This window comes from Dendrobates tinctorius, unplaced genomic scaffold (assembly GCF_039654945.1).
Source record: "Dendrobates tinctorius isolate UK_male_01 unplaced genomic scaffold, ASM3965494v1 ptg000293l, whole genome shotgun sequence".
NCBI lineage: Eukaryota > Metazoa > Chordata > Amphibia > Anura > Dendrobatidae > Dendrobates > Dendrobates tinctorius.
This window is the reverse complement of record NW_027361960.1, coordinates 26,932,057-26,956,222: the sequence shown is the minus strand read 5'-3', so window position 1 is coordinate 26,956,222 and position 24,166 is coordinate 26,932,057. Positions and strand designations below refer to the sequence as shown.

Below are 24,166 nucleotides of genomic sequence, written 5' to 3'. Positions count from 1 at the left end.
CTGCACAGCCCCCCGGCAGGCCGGCACAGACCCCCGGCAGGCCGGCACAGACCCCCACAGGGTGCACAGACCACCGGCAGGCCGGCACAGCCCCCCGGCAGGCCGGTACAGACCCCGGGCAGGCCGGCACAGCCCCCCCGGCAGGCCGGCAGAGACCCCCGGAAGGCCCGAAATGACGGCGCATCATGATGCGCACACACCGCGCATCATGATGACGTCAGTCTGTCAATCAACTTTGAACTTCCGATTCCGATGCCGAATTCCGATATTGAAAAAATATCGGAAGTCGGTATCGGAATTCCGATACAGCAAGTATCGGCCGATACCCGATACTTGCGGTATCGGAATGCTCAACACTAGTCAGGAGACAAATCTTACAGATCCTGTCTATTGCACCAGATATACGGTAGTTATACTTTCTGTCTCTTGCATAGATGCATTGTGTTTAGTTATATAGTGTTTGGTGAGAAGAAGTATACAAGTTCGGCACTTGCACGTGGATAAAAAATATTTAAAAAAAAATCTTTTTAAACAAAAAGGCAATAAAATTCAACATATGGAAACCGTGAGGAAATGCTTTTCTGATGCGTCTTGAACACACTTGTATGTTCTTAGTCGTATCTTTTGGTGACTTACATAGTAGTCCTTGGTGACTTACAGTGAGGCTACTGCTATCAGAGACTTTTGTCCTGACCACAATTTTATTGTGGAGAACAAGGTCACTTTGGGAATTATATGTAAGCTAGGAAATTACTGTTGAATAACTGACATGTCTTTTAAAGTGGCGAGAAACCTTTATGTGTAAAATTATTATTTCTTTTTTTTTTTTAATGTAGGTGATTGATTCACAGAAGAAAATGTCGACAGAATGCCTAATGAACCCGGATTTTCTCATAGAATTCATTGAAATGTACCGGTCTCTTCCATGCTTGTGGAAAGTGAAGTCCTCCGATTATTCCAACAGACAGAAAAAGACAGAAGCCTATGAAAAATTACTAAGTCTTTGTAAGTCAGTTTGTCCTTCAGCGACTGTAGAACTTGTTAAACATAAGATTGCAAATTTGCGAACAGTGTTCAAAAAAGAATTAAAGAAAGTGGAGTCATCGATACAGTCTGGTGCCTCTGGTGATGAAGTGTATATACCCCGGCTCTGGTACTTTGATCTTCTGAAATTTACTATAGACCAAGAAATTCAACCACAGCCACAACCTGTATACCATTATCCAGAAGCATACGATGTGCGACAAGAAGAAGAAAACACAGATGACAGCCTAGAAAGTGCTGGGGAATGTGCAAACTTCTCCCAGGTAGGTGGCATCTATTTTACTTCTCTTTTGTTTTGGTGTCATACAATTGTATGGAGCAGTTTCTCAAATTAAGACTTAAAGGGAACCTGTCACCACTTTTTTAGCCTACTAGGTAAAAATGTCATTTGAGTGTCAGCTATGCGTTCCATAACTAGTTCTGAAACCCCCTGACTCCCCATGTATCACCCATAAAAACTTTTTTTGTATTTGTTCCGCACTGTATGTTAATCTGTTCGGTCCGGCCTGATGGGCATTGTGTCTGTTCCGTCACTCCACCCTCCTCGGCTTGCTGTACACATTCTTTGCTGTGAAGATTACAGATTCTGTACATATTTTGCACGTGCAATGAAATGTGACCTCGCACGTGCGCAGTATGCTTTGCCCAACTGAAGGCAAAGCCGAAAATCAGTAGTGCTCACGCGCCAGCAAATGCAGTTGTTTATGTCCCAGAAGTATTTCGCGGCCATGCACACTACTGATTTTCAGCTTTGCCCTCAGTTGGGCAAAGCATACTGCGCACGCGCGAGGTCACATTTCAATGCGCACAGAAGCAACGCCCCTCGAACCGGACAGAACAGATTAGCATACAGCGCCGGACAAATAAAAAAAGATTTTTATGGGTGATACATGGAGAGTCAGGGGTTTTAAGAACTAGTTGTGGAACGCATAGCTGACACTCAAATGATATCTGCCCCCTTTAGAAACTATAGACGCTGTGACCGCTAGAATAAAAAGTCTATGTCACGCTCACCAATCTTTTGTATGTTTGACTTCTCTTGGCTTAATGCTTAAAGAAAATCTGTCAGCAGGATTCCTTCAGTGACCTGCCTCCTATTTTACATACTTCCTATAATAGTGTCGGCTTTGGAAAAAAATTTTAACTTCAGCAAAATGTCGTTGCCACATAGCATCTATTGGCACGCAATAGATGCTGCTACGCAAGTGCCACCGGCAGCACCTTTTTGTTGGAGGAAAAATTTGGGTACAGCTAAACTGCGCCGGTGGGCACTTGCGCAGTAGCCTGTATTGGCAAGCGATACATGCTAATGCGCATGCCTCGCCACCATTTTGCTGAAGTTAAATTTTTTTTTTTCAAAGCCAACACTAATATATGCAGTATGTAAAATAGGAGGCAGGTCACTGAAGGATCAGTTACTTGTCATAAGCCCATTCAGATGCATATGTAAGCAGAGCACCACATAAAGGGCCGCATCGAAGCACAAGAATTTCATTAAAGGGAATCTGTCACCCCTTTTTTGAGATATCATATAATGATATCATTCAATTGTGTGTCACATAAGGATTCTCTTAGTACTTTTGCTTCCCCCTGACCCCGCACCTTTCATGTATAAATACCTTTTTTTTTTATATAGGATCAGATGTATGTAAACTGCCGCTGTCCTGTCCGCTGGGCGGGGCTTATTTAACTGCTCCCCCCTCCCTGTCTTGCTCTACGCAAGAAGAAATGCATAGAGCAAGACAGGGAGGGGGGAGCAGTTGAATAAGCCCCGCCCAGTGGACCGGACAGCGGCAGTTTACATACATCTGAACCGATATAAAAAAGCTATTTATGCATGAAAGGTGCGGGGTCAGGGGGAAGCAAAAGTACTAAGAGAATCCTTATGTGACACACAATTGAATGATATTATATGATACCTCAAAAAAGGGGTGACAGATACCCTTTAACTGAAAACTGCAAATAAAGATTAAGCAACAACCACAAGACGGATTTCATCAACCAAGGTATCATTATAATGAGTATAACGGTGCCAACCTGACACTGTCTGTAGGTTACTCAGCACAATCCTGCTGACAGGTTTGCTATAAAATTAAAATATGTAGATGTATTAGTAAATCTTAAATTAAAGAAGTAGCCATTGCTTGGTAATTATTAACTAGATTCTGGCATTTTCCAGCAGTAAAAAAGTGTCAATTTCCAGAGCTTCAGATTCAAAGGTAACAACTGGAGAGCAATTTATTCATCTGGAATTGAATTTTTCAAATAGACAGCACATCCACAATTTTAAAGGGAATCTGGCACCCTTTTTTTCGGCTTGCAGCTGCCGGCATAGACATCGGGGGCTTATCTACAGCATTCTCTAATGCTGTAGATAAGCCTCCGATGTAACCTGAAAGAGATATAGTCGCTGATAGAAGTACCATCCCAGAGTAAACAGGCCAGAGCTATGACGGCAGAATAAAAGCCCAGAGCATAGGATGGCGGACAATCATCAACCACAGAGATCACTGCGCACTGTTGAGGGCAGAGTAGAATTCTGCAGTGCGCAGGCGCCGGACCTCTCCTGACAGTGCTCTTGCGCCGCAGCCATTACAGGACAGGAGAAGAGGACGTCATCGCATGAAGAAGGGAGGCGTCGGACCGGACCGCAACGCCCACCGGACCAGACCGCCCACCCCGGTGAGTATAATATAACATGTTTTTCTTCTCTTTCAGGTTACATCGGAGGCTTATCTACTGCATTACAGAATGCTGTAGATAAGCCCCCGATGTCTATGCCGGCAGCCGCAAGCCGAAAAAAAGGGTGACAGATTCCCTTTAAGAACACAGATTTTTGTAAAGTTGCGAGTTTACACAATTGAAACAAATTAACTTTTGACAGCAAGCAAACACTTGGCTGTCATCACTGTCTAGTCCTTGGACACACCTGATCTTTTCCTCATTACAATCTGCATCTCCTGGCATGTTCAGTGTAGGTCGGGACTTCTGGCCACGACCAGGCCTCAGAAGTTTCGGTGTGTCGTTTGTCATGATGTCACTGACATGCAATGCGCAGTGATCTCTGTGGTTGATGATTTGACAGCAGAAAGCTCTGCTCACTGTCCGCCATCCTATGCTCTGGGCTTTTATTCTGCCGTCATAGCTCTGGCCTGTTTACTCTGGGATGGTACTTCTAACAGCGACTATACCTCAGATGCGAGAGGTGCAGTGACCTCCAAGACTTGGTTGAGGCAGGACATCCTGGCCTAGAATGAACTGGCCAGGACATGTGGCTTGCGATGAGGAAAAAAAGTGCCTCCGAGGACCAGCCTTCAGGCATCGGACAGCGCAAGGGACTGACAGAGGAGTATAAGGCTATGTGCGCATGTTGTATATTTGATACGTATTTGCTTCGTTTTTTTACGCGCGTAAATGGTCCAATAATGCAATGGAATACTTACAAGGTGATTCAATGACAATCCTGAAGTGTTGTTCACATGATCCGTAAATTTCAGTCTGTATTTGCATGGACAGGAAAAAACACATGCAAAAAACGCCTTAAAAAGCGCTTATTTTCCGCTGTATTTTTCTGCCAAGAGATGCAGAAATCTTGCAGAAATTTCTGCAAGCAAATATGCAATGTGCGCACATAGCCTTAATGTTACTTTATTTTCATTTTAACCCCTAAACACCCAGAGCTTTTTTCGGTTTTGGGTTTTCGTTTTTCGCTCCCCTTCTTCCCAGAGCCATAACTTTTTTATTTTTCCATCAATGTGACCATGTGAGCGCTTGTTTTTTGCGGAACGAGTTGTACTTTTGAAAGACACCATTGGTTTTATCATGTCGGGTACTAGAAAACAGGAAAAAAATTTCAAGTGCGGCGAAATTGCAAAAAAAAGTGAAATCCCACACTTGTTCTTTGTTTGTTTGTTTTTTTTTTTTACTAGGTTCACTAAATGCTAAAACTGACCTGCCATTATGATTTTCCATGTCGTTACGAGTTCATAGACACCAAACATGTCTAGGTTCTTTTATCTAAATGGTGAAAAAAAATTCCAAACTTTGCTAAAAAAAAAAAAAAATTGCGCCATTTTCTGATACCCCTAGCGTCTCCATTTTTTATGATCTCGGGTTAGGGTGAGGGCTTATTATTTGCGTGCCGGGCTGACGTTTTTAGTGATACCATTTTGGTGCAGATGGGATCTTTTTATTGCCCGTTATTGCATTTTAATGCAATGTCATGACGACCAAAAAACATAAGGCGTTTTTACTTTTTTTTCTCACTACGCCGTTTAGCAGTCAGGTTAATCCTTTTTTTGTTGATAGATCGGATGATTCTGAATGTGGCGATGCCAAATATGTGTATGTTTGATTTTATTTTTATTGTTTTATTTTGAATGGGGAGAAGGGGGGGGTAATTTGAACTTTTATATTTTTTATATTTTTAAACACATTTTTTACTTTTGGCATGCTTCAATAGCCTCCGTGGGAGACTAGAAGCTGCCACAACCCGATCGGCTCTGCTACATATAGGCGTATTTCTGGCACGATTGCCGGAAGCACTTGATAAATGCCGCTGTCAGAGTTTACTATTACGCCCGATGTTGGAAAGGGGTTAATCTGAGATTTATTATGCTTTAGGGCCTGGAGAGACCACATTACATTATAAGGGACGACAATCAATTCGCAGATAATGTTACCTGCAAATCGAGTTTGCACAATTCGGAAAATTTGCGCAATTTGGTGAATTAAAATTTTTGGCATATCTGATCACACGTAACAACCAATGCGGCAACATCATAGTCTTTGGCTACAACTTTTAGCATCAGATTTACTAATATTACAATTATGTGTTTTTATTGAAAATGTAATCAAGTTTGCACATTAGAAAGTAGTGGAAAAAAAAGCTATATTTTATTTTAAGTAATAGGCAGTTATGTTAATCTAATTGTAAGCTTAAAGTGTTTACCAAATCTTCTTTCTTCAGGACCCTGAATATTGACCGTTCGGAACAGTAGCATTGTCTTACAGCTGGTCGGAACTGCGCTCTTTTCCATGCTGTCAGGAGAGGCAGCTTTGCTTCTGCAGCAAGGGCTAAGAGGTGCAGGGGGACTGAAGCGGTTCCGATCCAGTGATCCGGTCAGCTTCAGAGTGGCACAAGCAAGATGTAAAATATGGAGCCATCAAGTGGCGCGCACACCTTGCCTAGGTAACTGGCCACTGTGAGACTGTAGCATGGCTGGTAACTTAGACAAAGAACTGTACACAATAGAATTAAAAGAAACCTGTCGCCTCGTAAAATGCTTTTTACCTGCAGATGTAAGTTACTCTGCAGGTAAATAGCATTATAATGTTTCCTGGTCAAGACACTAAAACTACGACTACCGGGAGAAAATGAACTTCTTTCCTACGGTAGCCACTGGATTTCAGTCATGGGGCATGCACAGAGTGACTTCAGTCACCCCTTACAGCACTGTTCATTATACTGTGTGTGATACCTGTTAGCACGCCCAGGCACTTTAATCAACAGCCTGCTCTGCACAGATGCTCTGCATCACGATCTGTCATTCATAAGGCCAAGACATACATACAGTGTAGTGAATGGCTAAGTGAGGGATTGCTCTTTCACCACCCTCATAACTGAAAGCTGGCTGCTCCCAGAAGGATATAAGTTCATTTTTCCCAGTAGCTACACTCTCAGTAAGGCGGCCGGCAACATTGTAACGCTATTTACCTGCAGGTTAACCCAATATCTACAGGTAAGTAGCATTTTTCGAGTCAGCAGATTCTCTCTAAGAATGGAGAGATTATTAGGTAAGTTGCAAAGGTGCTTGTTTTTTTTACAAGCACTTTACAATTTAACCAGTTATGAAGATGTGGAGAGTGCCATGCCGGCATAAGGGCATAAGAAGACTTATAAGCCATGGGAAATTTAAGAATCCTCTTCAGAAAGTAATAAGACTAGAATAGGTGGCACTTTAGTTCTAGTCCTAAACCACTCTGAAGAGGATTTTTGCATATTCTTATACAATTAAAAAATGGTATACAGAGGCCAAACACACTTTATCGGACGTTTCATTAGTGGACACAGGAAACCATGAGTGAAGTCTACTGCACTCAGGATGGTGACACTAATAATTCATCTTAAAAAAAAGTCATCTCCTCCCCAATGACAATTTTAATATTCAATATGACTCCGTGTCACAATATTTTGACCTTTTTCCAAGTGGTTAGACCATCAAATTCCGTTCTCTGTCAAACTGACTAGCAGATACTACTTTCTGGCTTATTTCGTGTACACTGAAAAGACGGTACTCCAGCCTGCAAATGAAATAAAAACTAAAAAATAGCGCCCATGTACACTTTGTATTAAATTTAATGTACAGCTGCACAAATACACCGTGCAAATATGCTGTATGGCCAATATACATAAACAATATGGCAGAACACTGCGATTTAATGAATACATGAACTTGAAAATTGCTGTGAATGTTTAAAAAGTAAGGTACTTAAGCGTTTTTTTTTGTTTGTTTGTTTTTTGTTTTATCCAAGCCCACAAAAGTCATCCACCCATGTCAAGGTGCACCTGAATATGGATGGTCCCCATCACTAATGTTCTAACTATGCATATGCCAAACCAGGCCTCTGAATGAGGAATTGAAAGAAAATACCGTATATACTCGTGTATAAGTACAGATTTTCAGCCCATTTTTTGGGGCTGAAAGTCTCCCCCCCCCTCCTCTCGGCTTATGCACGAGTCATATACCTGGGGGTCGGCGGGGGAGCGGGGGTGTCACAGATCATACTTACCCCCCGGTGCGGTCTCTGCAGCCCCCCCCCCCCCCCCGCTTCTCCACTGTCTCCCTTCCTGCCTACAGCGGTCACGTGGTACCGCTAATTAAACTCATGAATATGCGCATATTCATGAATGTAATGAGCGGTACCACGTGACCGCTGAAGGTAGACCGTGGAGGCGCGGGGGGGCTGCAGAGACCGCGCCAGGAGGAGGTAAATATAGCGATATTCACCTGTCCGTGGTCCATCGCTGCTCACCGCTGTCTGTTCCGTCCTGTGTCAGTGACGTTTAGCCAGCAAAGGGCGCGGTGATGTGGTTAGTGCGCGCCGTGCTTTCTGCTGCCTGAACGTCACTGACAGACGACGTGGCAGACAGCGGTGAGCAGCGATGGATCGGGGGACAGGTGAATATCTCAGGTGCCGGGTCCTGAGCAGGAGAGGTGAGTATGGCATTTTTTTTGCAGCAGCAGCATATGGGGGCATAATATATGGAGCATCTTATGGGGGCAGCATATGGGAGCCTATTCTATGGGGCAGCATATGGGGGCATATTCTATGGAGCAGCATATGGGGCCATAATATATGGAGCATCTTATGGGAGCATATTCTGTGGAGCAGCATATGGGGGCATATTTTATGGGGCAGCATATGGGGGCATATTTTATGGGGCAGCATATGGGGGCATATTTTATGGGGCAGCATATGGGGGCATATTCTGTGGGCCAGCATATGGGGGCATATTCTGTGGGGCAGCATACGGGGGCATAATATATAGAGCATCTTATGGGGCCAGCATATTGGGGCATATTCTATGGAGCAGAATATGGGGGCATATTCTATGGAGCATCTAATGGGGGCATAATATATGGGGCAGCATGTGGGGGCATAGTCTATGGAGCATCTTATGGGGGCATAATATATGGAACATCTTATGGTGGCATATTCTCTGGGGCAGCATATGGGGGCATATTCTCTGGGGCAGCATATGGGGGCATATTCTCTGGGGCAGCATATGGGGGCATATTCTATGGGGCAGCATATGGGGGCATATTCTATGGGGCAGCATATGGGGGAATATTCTATGGGGCAGCATATGGAGGCATATTCTATGGGGCAGCATATGGGGGCATATTCTATGGAGCATCTTATGGGGGGAGCATATGGGGGCATAATATATGGAACATCTTATGGGGGCATATTCTATGGGGCATAATGTGGGGGCATATTCTATGGAGCAGCATATGGGAGCAGCATATGGGGGCATAGTCTGTGAGCAGCATGTGGGGGCATAGTCTATGGAGCAGCATATGGGGGCATATTCAATGGAGCATCTTATGGGGGCATAATATATGGAGCATCTTATGGGGGCATAATATATGGAACATCTTATGGGGGAATATTCTATGGGGCAGCATATGGGGGCATATTCTATGGGGCATAATGTGGGGGCATATTCTATGGAGCAGCATATCGGGGCATAGTCTGTGGGCAGCATGTGGAGGCATAGTCTGTGGGCAGCATGTGGGGGCATAGTCTATGGAGCAGCATATGGAGGCATATTCAGTGGAGCATCTTATGGGGGGCAGCATATGGGGGCATAATATATGGAGCATCTTATGGGAGAATATTCTATGGGGAAGAATATGGGGGCATAATATATGGAGCAGCATATGGGGCATAATCTATGGAGCATTTTATGGGGCATAATCTATGGAGCATCTTATGGGGCATAATCTATGGAGCATCTTATGGGGGAATAATCTATGGAGCATCTTATGGGGGCATAATCTATGGAGCATCTTATGGGGGAATAATCTATGGAGCATCTTATGGGGGCATAATCTATGGAGCATCTTATGGGGCCATAACCTTTATGGAGCACTATATGGGGCATATTATTCTATGGAGCATCTTATGGGGGCATTATTAACCTTTGTGCAGCATTATATGGGGTGTATTTTGTATGGAGCATCTTATGGGGCCCATCATGAACTGTATGGAGCATTATATGGGGCTCCTGATTCAATATGGATATTCAAAAACATTTAACCTACTGATGTCTCAATTAATTTTACTTTTATTGGTATCTATTTTTATTTTTGAAATTTACCATTAGCTGCTGCATTTTCCACCCTAGGCTTATACGCGAGTCAATAAGTTTTTCCAGTTTTTTGTGACAAAACTAGGGGGGTCGGCTTATACACGAGTATATATGGTATGTGTAGCTTGCAATTAAAACCTTTTCTTTGAAGGATATGTGTAGGTACTATAATTTACGCACTCTAGCCTTGTCCTAAGTGAGTCAAAACGGTGGTCTCAGACCCTCTCAGTACGACATACTTCGCTCAAGTGAGCCAGGCAGGTCCCTGACCACTTCATTGAGTGAGTCAGACATACCAATAAAGACCTCTTGGTTTAGCGAAGACACAAGACTTCTGGAGCGTTTCTACAATTTGCAACCAGAAATTTTCCTCTGGAAGAGACCTCTCAGCTTGGTGTATTCAACAAGCAGTCCAGGTAGTCCTACTTAAGGTTTTAGCTCCCTTCTGATTCAGAATTTTAGCAGGAACTTTTCCTCTCATATCAGAAGCAGGGGCGACTGCCTCAATCAGTATTTTTCACCTTTCAGTGAGGGCTGGTGGTGGGTTACCTCCTTTAGGCTTCTACAGCCAGTAAGAATCCTTTGTCACATCTTAGACTATAGATTAAATACACCAGGATTGACACTTTCAGAAGCCCTAGGTTCAGGTCACCTTGTATCCTCTTGACTTTCTGACCTATCTGATGGGCTTCATTTTTCGGGGAGTTCCCAGATTCTTTGGTCTCATGAATGCACCATCCCTGGGTAAGGTGCCATTTTAGAGGCATGGAGTGCCTGTTGAAGCTTCCCTTTGAGGCTGTTTTCTCTGTTGTGTGGTTCAGCCCTCCTGCTATCTCTGTCTCCAAGCCGATCGCTACCTTCTCTTAGTCTATTCTTCCTAGAGTTCCTGGGTTAGAGAATACTAGCACTATTTTCATCAACTTACTTAATGTGGTAGTGTTCCGGCCAGGTCCATCCAATTTGAGGCTTAAGCAGGTTGTCCAGACCAGGGTGGATTTGATTTAAATCTAACTGATTTAAATCACGATTTAAATCACTAGTCAGTAAGGCTTGATTTAAATCAGTGATTTAAATCAAAGTTTCTACCTAAACTAGTTCTTGCTACTTTAACATGCAAGTAGATGAAGATTTTTAGAATCACTTTTTATATTACTTTTTTCTCCCCAGTTTAATGGGTTAATCATTCATATTTGGACACCACTGTTCTGTTGTACTGAGGAAGGAGAAAAATAATCCTGACCTTAATAACAATTTAAATAGATTTATTCAACTGAAACAATAACAACATTACAGCATAAGTTATTTGCTTAAACAAACATCCATGTTTGTTAACTAATTTGGCTAAACAAAATATATATATATTTTAAGAAACAGACTGTCAGCCCAGCAGACACATGAAAAACTTAAATACTACTGTCCCTGCTGTCCTCTGTAGCTCACTTGTCGTCAAATTCATCATCATCTTCTTTGTTCCTATTCATAATCTGGAAAAGAAAAACAAGCTTTCCTGCTTTATTGGGTCCCAACCGATTTCTCAATTTAGAATGAATGAGTCCAAAGGAAGAGAATATTCTTTCAACGCCTGCAGAAGAAGCTACTGCTGTTAAAAGTGAAATCATTACTTGAACAGTCTCTAAATCCAAGCGCTTAAGTGACTTCCACCAGTTTACTGGTGTGACCTTCCTTAAAATATCTTCAGCAAACATATATTTCTTGAATGGTTCCCCCTTAGCTCTGAAGTTTATTATAGTTGGCATTAAAGATGGATGATTGCTGGATACCCATGTCATAGCTAACTCCTCTTCCTCAGCACTTAGGTTTTGACCCTGATATTGGATATTGACAATATTTGCCAAAAAATGAGCTGGAGTCAGTGCTTGTCCCATTCATTTGTTTACTGCTTGTAATTTAATTCTGTCCATGTGTAGTTCTGTTTTTAAGTGTTCACTCAGTTCCTTCCAAATTTCAACAGCATCCGCAATAAAACAGCTATTTTTCTGTATTTTGTTTAAAGCTTGAGAGATGGGTTTCAGGAAGCTCAGCATATGTTCAACATTTCTCTTAAGCCCAATGTTGAGGATTTTGGCCGTGACAGTGCCATCTATTTTATCTCGATTTTCTTCACAAAGTGTCATCAGAATAGGCCAGTTTTTGATATACTGCTCAAAACAGTCCACCACAGAGTTCCATCTAACATCTTGTGGGAGCGTTAGCTTGGTTCCACCCATCCTTTTCAGAGCTGCTGCAGCAAAATGATTATTACGGAAGTATTTAGCAATTTCAACAACATTAGCCTTTATTTCTGGAACACGTAAGTCTTTGGCTAAGAGGTGCAGCAAATGAGCACTGCAACCATATGTTATTAGCAGCTTTGTATTCCCTCCCTGCTCTTCTAAATCACTTCTCATCTTGGATATGTTTGCAGCATTGTCAGTGACCAAACTGCGTACTAGACATTTGAATTTTTGTTCACATGTCGTTATAGCTTTTACTGCCACTTCTTGTAAGTATTCTGCTGTGTGTGCATTTCCTGACGTATCAGTTGTTTGTGCAAGGAAGACTTTACCTTCTTCTGTTGTTATACAAGCACATACAATAGGATCATTGTGGACATTACTCCACCCATCAATACTTAGGTTAACAATTTTACCCTCCAGAGCTGTTGCACATTGCTCCATTTCTCTGTCATACACTTGATCCAGCAGTTTCCCTGCAACATCAGCTCTGCTGGGTGGACTGTATCCTGGTCTCAGTGACTGAACCATATTAATGAAATGTGGGTTCTCAGTCAGACGGAAAGAAGAGTTCGTTGCATAAATAAACTGGGCAGTTTTTTCATCAATCAACTCTTTTTCTAATCTGCTAGTTCTTATCACAAACCTATCTATGGTGGTTCCAGGAGGTAAAGGTTTTTTCTTCCTTTTGGGTGATGGTGATATGTGGCTGTGGGTGTCTGATGATGATGCTGCTGCTGCTAATGAAGCACTATCCTGGATGGATAACTCTGAAACTGTAGAACAGGATGATGGTGATCTTGGAGGTGGATAGTTTCCAGAATCCATGAATTCCCCTAAACAAAAAAAGTCAATGCTGTTATTTTATTGTTTATACAATTTCTGCTTATTGTACACAACACATCACTGCCCCTGCCCCAAAAGGAATATTTTTTTTTCTTCATAACTGTACCAAATGACAGTAACATGCAGTAATAATAAGAAATATAATTTTTCTCACACATGACAGTTCAGTCTTTAGAAATAGGATTCAATAAAAATGTTTACCAACCTGAAGATCCTGCCTGTTCAGAAGTGTTTCTTTGGTCATCTTCATCACCGCACTTCTCATAATGTTGCCTCATTCGCGCCACCAGGCCTTGCATCTCTTTGTTGCATCGTTTGCATTTTGCACGCATGCCTGCCTTACCGATAGGCGAAGGAGCTTCATTAAAATATTCCCAAACTGGGTCTCTTTTACGGCCTGCTGCCATTATAAGGAAAGAATGTAATAAACCTCAGATCGTACACACAAACAGATCCAAACTTGTCTGTCTGTGGCTATGCTGCAGTATTGTGCTCAAAGTTTCACTTTCATTTTCTTGTCTGCTTGCCCTTCCTCCTCCTCACACTTAGATTCACATTCTTCTTGTGTTGTGCAGATCTATTCCACTCCAAACAATCAGAAACATATTGTCTAACTTCTTGGACTTGGCACTGAAGGGGTTGATTCTGTATTCATAGGTTTGTAGAACAATAGGATTAAGGTCTTTTTCTCAACTCTGTTCATGTTGTAACATTTTTGCCGTGAAGAAGAGGCTGGGACCTCTGCGGAGTCAAATTCAGTTTTGAGAACTGCGTAAGTAAAGCGAGCGTCTGTGATAATATAGGAGAGAAACTGCCCACTAATCCTACAGAAACCTCTGGAAGAGCATGGCATTGTGAATGTTACACATATACAGCCTTTATTCTACTGAGTTAAACAACTCAGCTTTATCTCATGATGGAAGAACCTTTGGATGGTAAAATATTTTCCTCAAAAAGCAGTTTATTGAAAAAAATCCGATTTAAATGAAAAAAATCCTATTTAAATGAAAAAAATCCGATTTAAATAAAAAAAATCCGATTTTTTTTTTTTTTTTTTTTTTTTTTTTAAAAAACATTGATTTTTATCCACCCTGGTCCAGACAATCAACTTTTGCTGTATTGCCTGTACCACCAGGGCATTTGCAGTTGTTAGGTTCCAAGCAGTCTCGCAGGATGCCTACCTCTTTTTATAGAGTTTCCTTCAGCAGTTAACAAGTTTAGGGTGACGTTAAAGGCCCCTCCATATTCCAAGGGAATCTTAGTTTTCCCTACCCAGGCATGGTTATTTATTTTGTTTTTTTTTTTTTGCCCCATTTCGGGGCAAAATGTCCATGTCCTCATGGTTCTTCAGGTTGGGGCCAAAATTCTTGTTCTTTGTTACAGATGCCCTGGTACCACCCATAGCCTCCAGATAGGTTGTTTTCAGGGTCTCCGCTTCCACCTGACTTCTCGGCTGTTTATTTTACCCTTATGACTATTTCAGACCGCAGTTCTGAAAGCTTCAGGTCTTCCCAATTTAGTTTAACCCCTTACCTACAATTGACGTAATATTCCGTCCATGTGACCATGGACCTAATTACCATGGACGGAATATTACGTCATCGCGATCAGCGGCGCCCACGTGGTGAGCGCCGCTGATCGCGGCCGAGTGTCAGCTAATTATCACAGCTGACACCCGGCACAATGTGTCAGGGGCGGTCACGGACCGCCCCCGACACGTTAACCCCTTGCACACCGCGATCAAACGCGATCGCGGTGTACCGGGGGTTAAAGGGAAGCATCGGCAGGGAGGGGGCTCCCTCCGTGCTTCCCTGAGCCCCCCACGGCAGCGCAATGTGCAGCGCTGCTGCGGGGGACTCCCTTCCTCCAGGCCCCCGAATCCAAGATGGCGACGGGGGCCTTCGGGGGCCTGAGGAAGCTGGCTTCCTCAGTGCCTGCAAAGCGCAGGCATGAGGAAGTCTGCAGCAGTGCCTGTGACAGATCGCTGATCTGTCACAGTGATCTGTGATGTGACAGATCAGCGATCTGTCACAGGACAGTGATGTCCCACCTGGGACAAGGTAATAAAGTAAAAAAAAAAAAAAGTGTTAAAAATAATTTAAAAAAAATCGCTAAATAAATTAGTTAAAAAAAAAAAAAATATTCCCCAATAAATCCATTTTTTGAAAATAAAAAAAAAACAAAACAATAAAAGTACACATATTTGGTATCGCCGCGTCCGTAATGACCTGCCCTATAAAACTGTCCCATTAGTTAACCCCTTTAGCGAACCCCTTAAAAAATAAAAATAAAAAACGAAGCAAAAAATAATGATTTATTATCATACCACCGAACAAAAAGTGCAATAACGCGCGATCAAAAAGACGCATATAAATATCCATGGTACCGCTGAAAACGTCATCTTGTCCAGCAAAAAACGAGCCACCATACAGCATCATCCGCAAAAAAATAAAAAAGTTATAGCTCGCAGAATAAAGCGATGCAAAAATAATTATTTTTTATATAAAATTGTTTTCATTGCAAAAAACCGACAAAACATAAAAAAACGACCTAAATGAGGTATCGCTGTAACCGTACTGACCCGAAGAATAAAAACGCGTTATCAATTTTACCGCACGCGGAACGGTGTAAACGCACCCCCCAAAAGAAATTCATGAAAAGCTGGTTTTTGTTCATTCTGCATCCCAAAAATCGGAATAAAAAGCGATCAAAAAATGTCACGTGCCCGAAAATGGTACCAATAAAAACGTCAACTCGTCCCGCAAAAAATAAGACCTCACATGACTCGGTGGGTCAAAATATGGAAAAATTATAGCTCACAATATGTGGTGATGCAAAAACTATTTTTACAATAAAAAGCGTCTTTTAGCGTGCGACAGCCGCCAAACATAAAAACCGCCATAAATCGTAAATCAAACCCCCCGTTATCACCCCCTTAGTTAGAGAAAAATAATAAAACTAAAAGAAAATGTATTTATTTCCATTTTCCCGCTAGGGTTAGGGTTAGGGTAGGGTTAGGGTTAGGGCTAGGGTTAGGGCTAGGGTTAGGGCTAGGGTTAGGGCTAGGGTTAGGGTTAGGGTTAGGGTTAGGGCTAGGGTTAGGGCTAGGGTTAGGGTTAGGGCTTGGGCTCAGATTAGGGTTAGGGGTGTGTTGAGGTTAGGGTTGGAGTTATAATTGGGGGTTCCCACTGTTTGGGCACATCAGGTGCTCTCCAAAGGCAACATGGCGTCTGATCTCAATTCCAGCCAATTCTGCGTTGAAAAAGTCAAATGGTGCTCCTTCCCTTCCAAGCTCTGCCATGTGCCCAAACAGTGTTTTACCCCCACATGTAGGGTATCAGCCTACTCAGGACAAATTACAAAACAACTTTTGGGGTCCAATTTCTCCTGTTACCCTTAGGAAAATAAAAAACTGGGGGCAAAAATATAATTTTGCGGAAAAAAATGTTTTTTTTATTTTCACGCCCAGGCGTTATAAACTTCTGTGAAGCACTTGGGGGTTCAAAGTGCTCTCCACACATCTAGATAAGCTCCGTGGGGGGTCTAGTTTCCAAAATGGGGTCACTTGTGGGGAGTTTCAATAGTTTAGGTACATCAGGGGCTCTCCAAACGCACATGACACCCGCATACCAATCCATCAAAGTCTGCATTCCAAAACGTCACTACTTCCCTTCCGAGCCCCGACGTGTGCCCATACAGTAGTTTTCTCCCACATATGAGATATCAGCGTACTCAGGACAAATTGGACAACAACTTTTGGGGTCCAATTTCTCCTGTTACCCTTGGGAAAATAAAAAAAATGGGGACTAAAAGATGATGTTTGTTGAAAAAATACGATATTTTTATTTTCACGCCCGGTCGTTATAAACTTCTGTGAAGCACTGGGGGGTTCAAAGTGCTCACCACACATCTAGATAAGTTCATTAGGGGGTCTAGTTTCCAAAATGGGGTCACTTGTGGGGGGTTTCCACTGTTTAGGTACATCAGGGGCTCTCCAAACGCAACATGACACCCGCAGACCATTCCATCAAAGTCTGCATTCCAAAACGTCACTACTTCCCTTCCGAGCCCCGACGTGTGCCCATACAGTAGTTTTCTCCCACATATGAGATATCAGCGTACTCAGGACAAATTGGACAACAACTTTTGGGGTCCAATTTCTCCTGTTACCCTTGGGAAAATAAAAAAATGGGGACTAAAAGATCATGTTTGTGGAAAAAATACGATTTTTTTATTTTCACGCCCGGTCGTTATAAACTTCTGTGAAGCACTGGGGGGGTTCAAAGTGCTCACCACACATCTAGATAAGTTCATTAGGGGATCTAGTTTCCAAAATGGGGTCACTTGTGGGGGGTTTCCACTGTTTAGGTACATCAGGGGCTCTCCAAACGCAACATGACACCCGCAGACCATTCCATCAAAGTCTGCATTCCAAAACGTCACTACTTCCCTTCCGAGCCCCGACGTGTGCCCATACAGTAGTTTTCTCCCACATATGAGGTATCAGCGTACTCAGGACAAATTGGACAACAACTTTTGGGGTCCAATTTCTCCTGTTACCCTTGGGAAAATAAAAAAATGGGGACTAAAAGATCATGTTTGTGGAAAAAATACGATTTTTTTATTTTCACGCCCGGACGTTATAAACTTCAGTGAAGCACTGGGGGGTTCAAAGTGCTCACCACACATCTAGATAAGTTCCTTGGGGGGTCTAGTTTCCAAAATGGTGTCATTTGTGGGGGGTTTCTATTGTTTTGGTACATCAGGGGCTTTCCTAATGCAACATGGTGTCCGATCTCAATTCCAGCCAAAAACGTCAAATGGCGCTGCTTCCCTTCCGAGCTCTGCCATACGCCCAAATAGTGGTTTACACCCACATGTGGGGTATCAGCGTACTCAGGATAAATTGCACAATATCTTTTAGGGTCCTGTTACTTTTGGAAAAATAAGAATTGAGGGTGAAAAGATCATTTTTGTGGAAAAAATATGATTTTTTAATTGTACTGCTGTACGTTATAAACTTCTGTGAAGCCCTTGGGGGTTCAAAGTTCTCACCACACATCTAGATAAGTTCCTTGGGGGGTCTAGATTCCAAAATGGTGTCATTTGTGGGGGGTTTCCACTGTTTTGGTACATCAGGGGTTTTCCAATCGCGACATGGTGTCCGATCTCAATTCTAGCCAAAAACGTCAAATGGCGCTGCTTCCCTTCCGAGCTCTGCTATGCGCCCAAATAGTCATTTACACCCACATATGGGGTATCAGCGTACTCAGGACAAATTGCACAAAAACTTTTAGGGTCCTGTTACCCTTGGAAAAATAAAAATTGTGGGTGAAAAGATCATTTTTGTGGAAAAAATATGATTTTTTAATTGTACCGCTGTACGTTATAAACTTCTGTGAAGCCCTTGTGGGTTCAAAGTTCTCACCACATATCTAGATAAGTTCCTTGGGGGGTCTAGTTTCCAAAATGGGGTCACTTGGGGGGGTTTCCACTGTTTAGGTACATCAGGGGCTCGCCAAACGTGACATGGCGTCCGATCTGAATTCCAGCCAATTTTGCATTGAAAAAGTCAAACGGCGCTCCTTCCATTCTGAGCTCTGCCATGCGCCGAAACAGTGGTTCCCCCCCACATATCAGGTATCAGCGTAGTCAGGACAAATTGCACAATAACTTTTGCAGTCCAATTTCTCCTGTTACCCTTGGTAAAATAAAGAAAATTGAACCTGAAGTATTTTTTTTGTGAAAAAAAGTTAAATGTTCATTTTTTTTAATATTCAAAAAATTCCTGTGACGCACCTAAAGGGTTAATAAACTTCTTGAATGTGGTTTTAAGCACCTTGAGGGGTGCAGTTTTTAGAATGGTGTCACTTTTGGGTATTTTCTATCATATAGACCCCTCAAAGTGGCTTCAAATGCGAAGTGGTCCCTAAAAATAAAATGGTGTTGCAAAAATGAGAAATCGCTGGTCAAATTTTAACCCTTATAACTTCCTAGCAAAAAAAAATTTTGGTTGCAAAATTGTGCTGATGTAAAGTAAACATGTGGGAAATGTTATGTATTAAGTTTTTTGTGTGCCGTATCGCTGTGATTTAAGGGCATAAAAATTCAAAGTTGGAAAATTGCGAAATTTTCAAAATTTTCGCCAAATTTCCGTTTTTTTCACAAATAAACGCAAGTTATTTGAATGCAATTTTACCACGAACATGAAGTACAATATGTCACGAGAAAACAATGTCATAATCACCAGGATCCATGAAAGCGTCCCAGAGTTATGACCTCATAAAGGTACAGTGGTCAGAATTGTAAAAATTGGCCCGGTAGTTAACGTGCAAACCACCCTTGGTAGTGAAGGGGTTAATCTGAATGGCATCAGGGTGCCTAGGCCTTAGATACCATGTTTCAACCATTTCATACCGTCTGAGCCGAGTGTTAAACTGAGAACCTCATGTTCAGTTTAGTACATTTTTGCTTAGCAATAGGTCATTGTTTAAGTTTTGGGTGTGCTGTCGATGTCTTTCTCTACAGCTATGATATTTTAAAACCGAAATCGTGATATCACTAAATCCTAAAAGAAAAAGACAAAAAAGTGGTGCCTCTTGATGTAGACTTGGGAAAATGTAGTGACTCGGAGTAAGTGAAACTGCTTAACTTTGTAAGATGTGCTTACTACAGGTACAGCTCCGTCTGAGAAGTAGAGTGGACCAGCTGCAGCTATTCCTTGTGCTGGTTATACACTATGGCAACCACAGTGGCTAATGCAGTGTGTAGTAGAAAAGCAAGGAACAACTGGGTGCTGCGTGAAAAGACGACTTATGGGTAGATGTACAGTCATTTTATTGAGGCAATGGGTTTCAGAACCATACGGATGCCCTCATCAGACCATCTGAAGGAAGAGATACAGACATACATATAGACACAGAGGAAATGGGAGGGATATGACATCTTCATGATCATTGATCTAGGATACAGTTAAAACAGAGAATAAATGTTTAAATTCACATAGGCAGAATATCAATAATCATTAAAACTGATAGAGTAAGACAAGCATCTCCTATTTCTAATACCAAAATGTAAAATAGGGTTCAAAATGGGATGGGGAGGAGTCAATGAGTGATATTATTGAGGGAATTATTATATGGTAACAAAACATTAGGGAAAAGCTGACAGACGGCTGATGATGTTGTAGTAAGAGTAGAAATGTAGTGAGGAAGCTGATTGCTGAAATAAGTGTCTGATCAGTGGGTGCAAGGGACAGAGTAAAGGAGATCTAGAGGTCTAGAAGGACTGCATAAGTTAGGGTTGCCATATAGTCCATGAGCCAATTTTGACGATATCGGTACCACCCGGAGTGACTAATTCTCTTTGGTGTTTTTAGGTAGATGCATGTCTGTAGTTTGTTTTGATATGATAGCCCTTGCACATCAGTAGCTTAACCCCTTCAGGCCTATTTGTACCCAAATGCCTAGGCCATTTTTTGTAAATCTGACCTGTCACTTCATGCGGTAATAACTTTGGGACGCTATCACCTACCCACGCCATTCTGAGATTGTTTTCTCGTGACATATTGTACTTCATGGTAGTGCTAATTGTGAGTCAATAGATTTTACCTTTCTGCATAAACAATTACAAAATACACGAAAATTTGGGAAAAATTCGCTATTTTTGAACTTTGAAATTCTCTACTTTTTACAAAAATGCTGATACCCCCATAACAGTTATTAGTTTACATTCTCCACATGTCTACTTCACATTGGCATCATTTTGGAAATGAAACTTTATATTTTTCGGATGTGATAAGGCTCATAGTTTTATACGCAATTTTTAAAGTTTACGACTGAATTTCCAAAACCCATTTTTCCAAGGACCAAGTCAGTTCGGACGTCACTTTATGGGTCTTGTATAACAGAACCCACCCATACATTACCCCATTTTGCAAACTACACCCCTCAAGGTGTCCAAAACGGAGTTTCAAAACTTTGTTAACCCATTAGGTGTTGCACAGGAATTCAAGCAAAATGACAGTGAAATATCAAAATTTCAATTTTTTGGCAGATATTCCATTGTAATCCAATTTTACCTGCAACCCAGCAAGGGTTAACAGCAAACCCAAACCCAAAATTGGTTACCCCAATTCCGCAGTTTATAGAAACACCCCACATGTACACGTAAACTAAATTATGGGCGCGCAAGAGGGCTCAGCACAGAAGGAGAGCTAGGCGGTTTTTGGGATAATAGATTACACTGGAAGAAATCCAGTGGGCCATGTTGTATTGGAGAGACCCTGAGGTACCCCCAGAGTGGAAACCCCCAAAAGGTTACTGCATTTTGGAAACTACACCCCCTAAGGAATGTTTTAGGGGGTATAGTAACCACTTTGACCCAACAAGCGCTCCATTGGAGTTTCATGCACTTGGTTGAGGAAATTGAAAAGTACGTTTTTTACCGAAAAATGTCGCTTTAGGCCCACATTTTTCATTTTGAAAAGGGGGACCAGGAAAAAGTACACCCCACTTTTTATTCCCCATTGTCTCCCGAACACGGCAATACCACAAGTGTTGTCTAAAACCACAGTATTGGCGCACGGCAGGCTTCGTAAGCAAAGCTGCGGCAAAATTCACTGTGAGAAATCTATGGGGCCATGTCACATTTGGAGACACCCTGAGGTCCCGCACAGTGGAAACCCCAAAAAAGTGACCCCATTTTTGAAACTACACCCCCTAAGGAATGTTTTAGGCGGTACAGTAACCACTTTGCACCGGGAACCGGCTCCCGACCCGCGGCGATCGCCCGGCATATGATCCGGGTACGATTCGCCGTACCGCTACGGCGGCCGGCGCGAAGGGGTTAATGGTATTTTTCACCTTTTGAATAGATCCTACCTATATTTCCAAAAAATAATGATTAAAGGTCGATTTAGGGGAAATGCCAAAATGTCAATACAATGCATGTAGTATTTGTAACAAAATTTAATCCAAGTTATGTAAATACACACTGAACATGTCATGGGCTTGTCCATACTAATGTGTGTGTGTGTGTATATATATATATATATATATATATATATATATATATATATATATTTATTGTGTGTATGTATAATTATATAACGTTACTCCATAATATCTTCAACATCAGACTCTGAATCTGACTGTTGTTCTACTGGCTCGTCTTCAATACCCTTGTTCTGGCATGTCTGTAACCTGCACATGTCCGTGCACTTCAGGCCATTGCTGAGGCAAGTACACTGAGGAAGTTCGCATGACCGCACACACTTGCAGGACAGTGGCTGGATAATAGCTTCTGGTGCTGGTGCCCCTCGCATCCACTTGACAACAAGCTTTCCGTCATTATCTATCATCCAACCGCCGTCTGTTGGGTTTGCAACAAATGGCTGGCTCTGCAGACTTCTCCAGATCGCAGCCTGGTAGTTTGCACGCAGTGCATGCATGAAAAGGCAGTCTTGGCAAGGAGGGAGTTGACTTGACTCTACCACTCCACGTCTGGCACAGAACAGCTGATACCGGAGCATGTTTACCTCAGTTGTTTGGGTAGTTGGCAGGTACATGTGGCAGGTGATTTCCTGTAACTTCTCAAAGAGTTCGGGAGACACTTCCCATGAACGACCAACTTCCTGAAAGGCATCCTGGTATGTCTTGTTCATCTTCAACTGCTTGAGTGTCGTCATCTTCCTACGGCCAGCGAATGCACTGACTGTGTCACAGCCTGTAAATGCATGCATACCAATCAATGAATCACACACGCTGCCTCCCAATGTTCTGCTCAGAGTGGTGATATCCAGGAATCTTGTCCGGTTCTGTGTACCGCATTTCTGGAACAGGTGGGATGGGATTTTGTGGCACATGCCCAGACACAGGACCATGACATCAGTATCCTCTGAAGTGATGATGACAGACTTGTAACCAGATTCTGCTGCATGAAGAGCATGGAGAAGGAGGCGTGTGTCTGCTTCTTCTTGACTTGACTTAAGGTCAGCAACCTCTTCCCACGGTTCTTTGGTGATCTTAAAGCAGAGCTGCTCACATGTGACATACATCTCCTTCTCCTCAAGCTTCTCCCTGTGGTGTTTCGCCTTCCATTCTTCTACCAGAAACTTTGAGACTTGCCTTGTTGGAGGAATTACTTAGTAGCTTTCTCCACTGCTGGATGTTGTGCCCATGTTGAATGTTTTTGAAATGGATCCCTGTGCCTTCATATCTGTTGACTCTTTCTGTATCTTTGATGGATGTCTCCTTGTAGACGTCAAAGACAATATCAATGCGCTTGCTCTTAGCACCCTCATGGATAGCGCGACTCATGGCTGTGCCTGCTAGCTGGGCAAATGTTGCATCGTTTCCCTTCAGTTTCTGAACCAGGCTCATCCCATCAATGATGGTTGCAGAGGGCTCAGGGATCACCTCTGCAGGAGGAGCATTCCTCTCCAACTCCCTTGCTAGGGCAGCCTTGTTGGTCTTGCGGATAGACCCATCACCGTTGGCAAGTGCCCATGGCAATGGCCCCAGGGGATGAGTCAAGACATCACTCATTTGTAGCTTTCTGTTCTCAGCTACAAGTATCATCTGGCCAAATAGGTTCCCGTCAGCCTTCAAAATTACCTCCTTGCCAAGGCCTTGTCTGTGTGTCTTCATTCTGATGTTTGAGAACGTTTTAAGATTGTTCTTCGTCATCTTGTCATGAAACAGTGTAGTTGGCGTATCGGTACCCAAACGCTCATCCTTGAATGTGTGATATGCATCCTCTCCTATACTGTATGCCCCTAGAAGGTCTTTGGCTACATCTGGTGGTGCTGCAGTCGCTGTTGATAAACTGATAAGTTCACCATTATGCTCTTTGTTGAAGGGGTTCAACCAACCAGTCTCCAGCAGTTCAACAAAAGATCGGACATCGGCTTCATCTCTTCTAATCCTGGACACCTGTAGGTCTGAATGACTGAAGTCAGTATATTGTTGGCCTACTAGGGCCCTCAGCTGCCTCAAGTACATGCTGCGCTACTCCGATGTCAGGTAGAATCTGGCGACAGCTCCAACTTTGAGGCTGAAGCCTTTTGTGCCCCCTGGTGTCTGGGTGTCTTTGTTGATTGTTTCTTCGATGGTCTGGTCCACAGGAATCCGTCCAAAAGGATTCTTGCTACCGATCTGGACCG

General features: G+C 42.7%; 1 protein-coding gene across 4 annotated transcripts in view; it reads left to right on the top strand.

The window, feature by feature from the left end:
* LOC141072935 (uncharacterized) overlaps positions 1-24,166 on the top strand; it is a 97,606-nt gene that overhangs the window by 39,134 nt on the left and 34,306 nt on the right. For all 4 annotated transcript variants that reach the window (XM_073560212.1, XM_073560211.1, XM_073560209.1 and 1 more), the window contains one exon: positions 837-1,307. In XM_073560212.1, the coding sequence (XP_073416313.1) occupies positions 837-1,307 (471 nt within the window). The remainder of the gene's footprint in view (positions 1-836; positions 1,308-24,166) is intronic.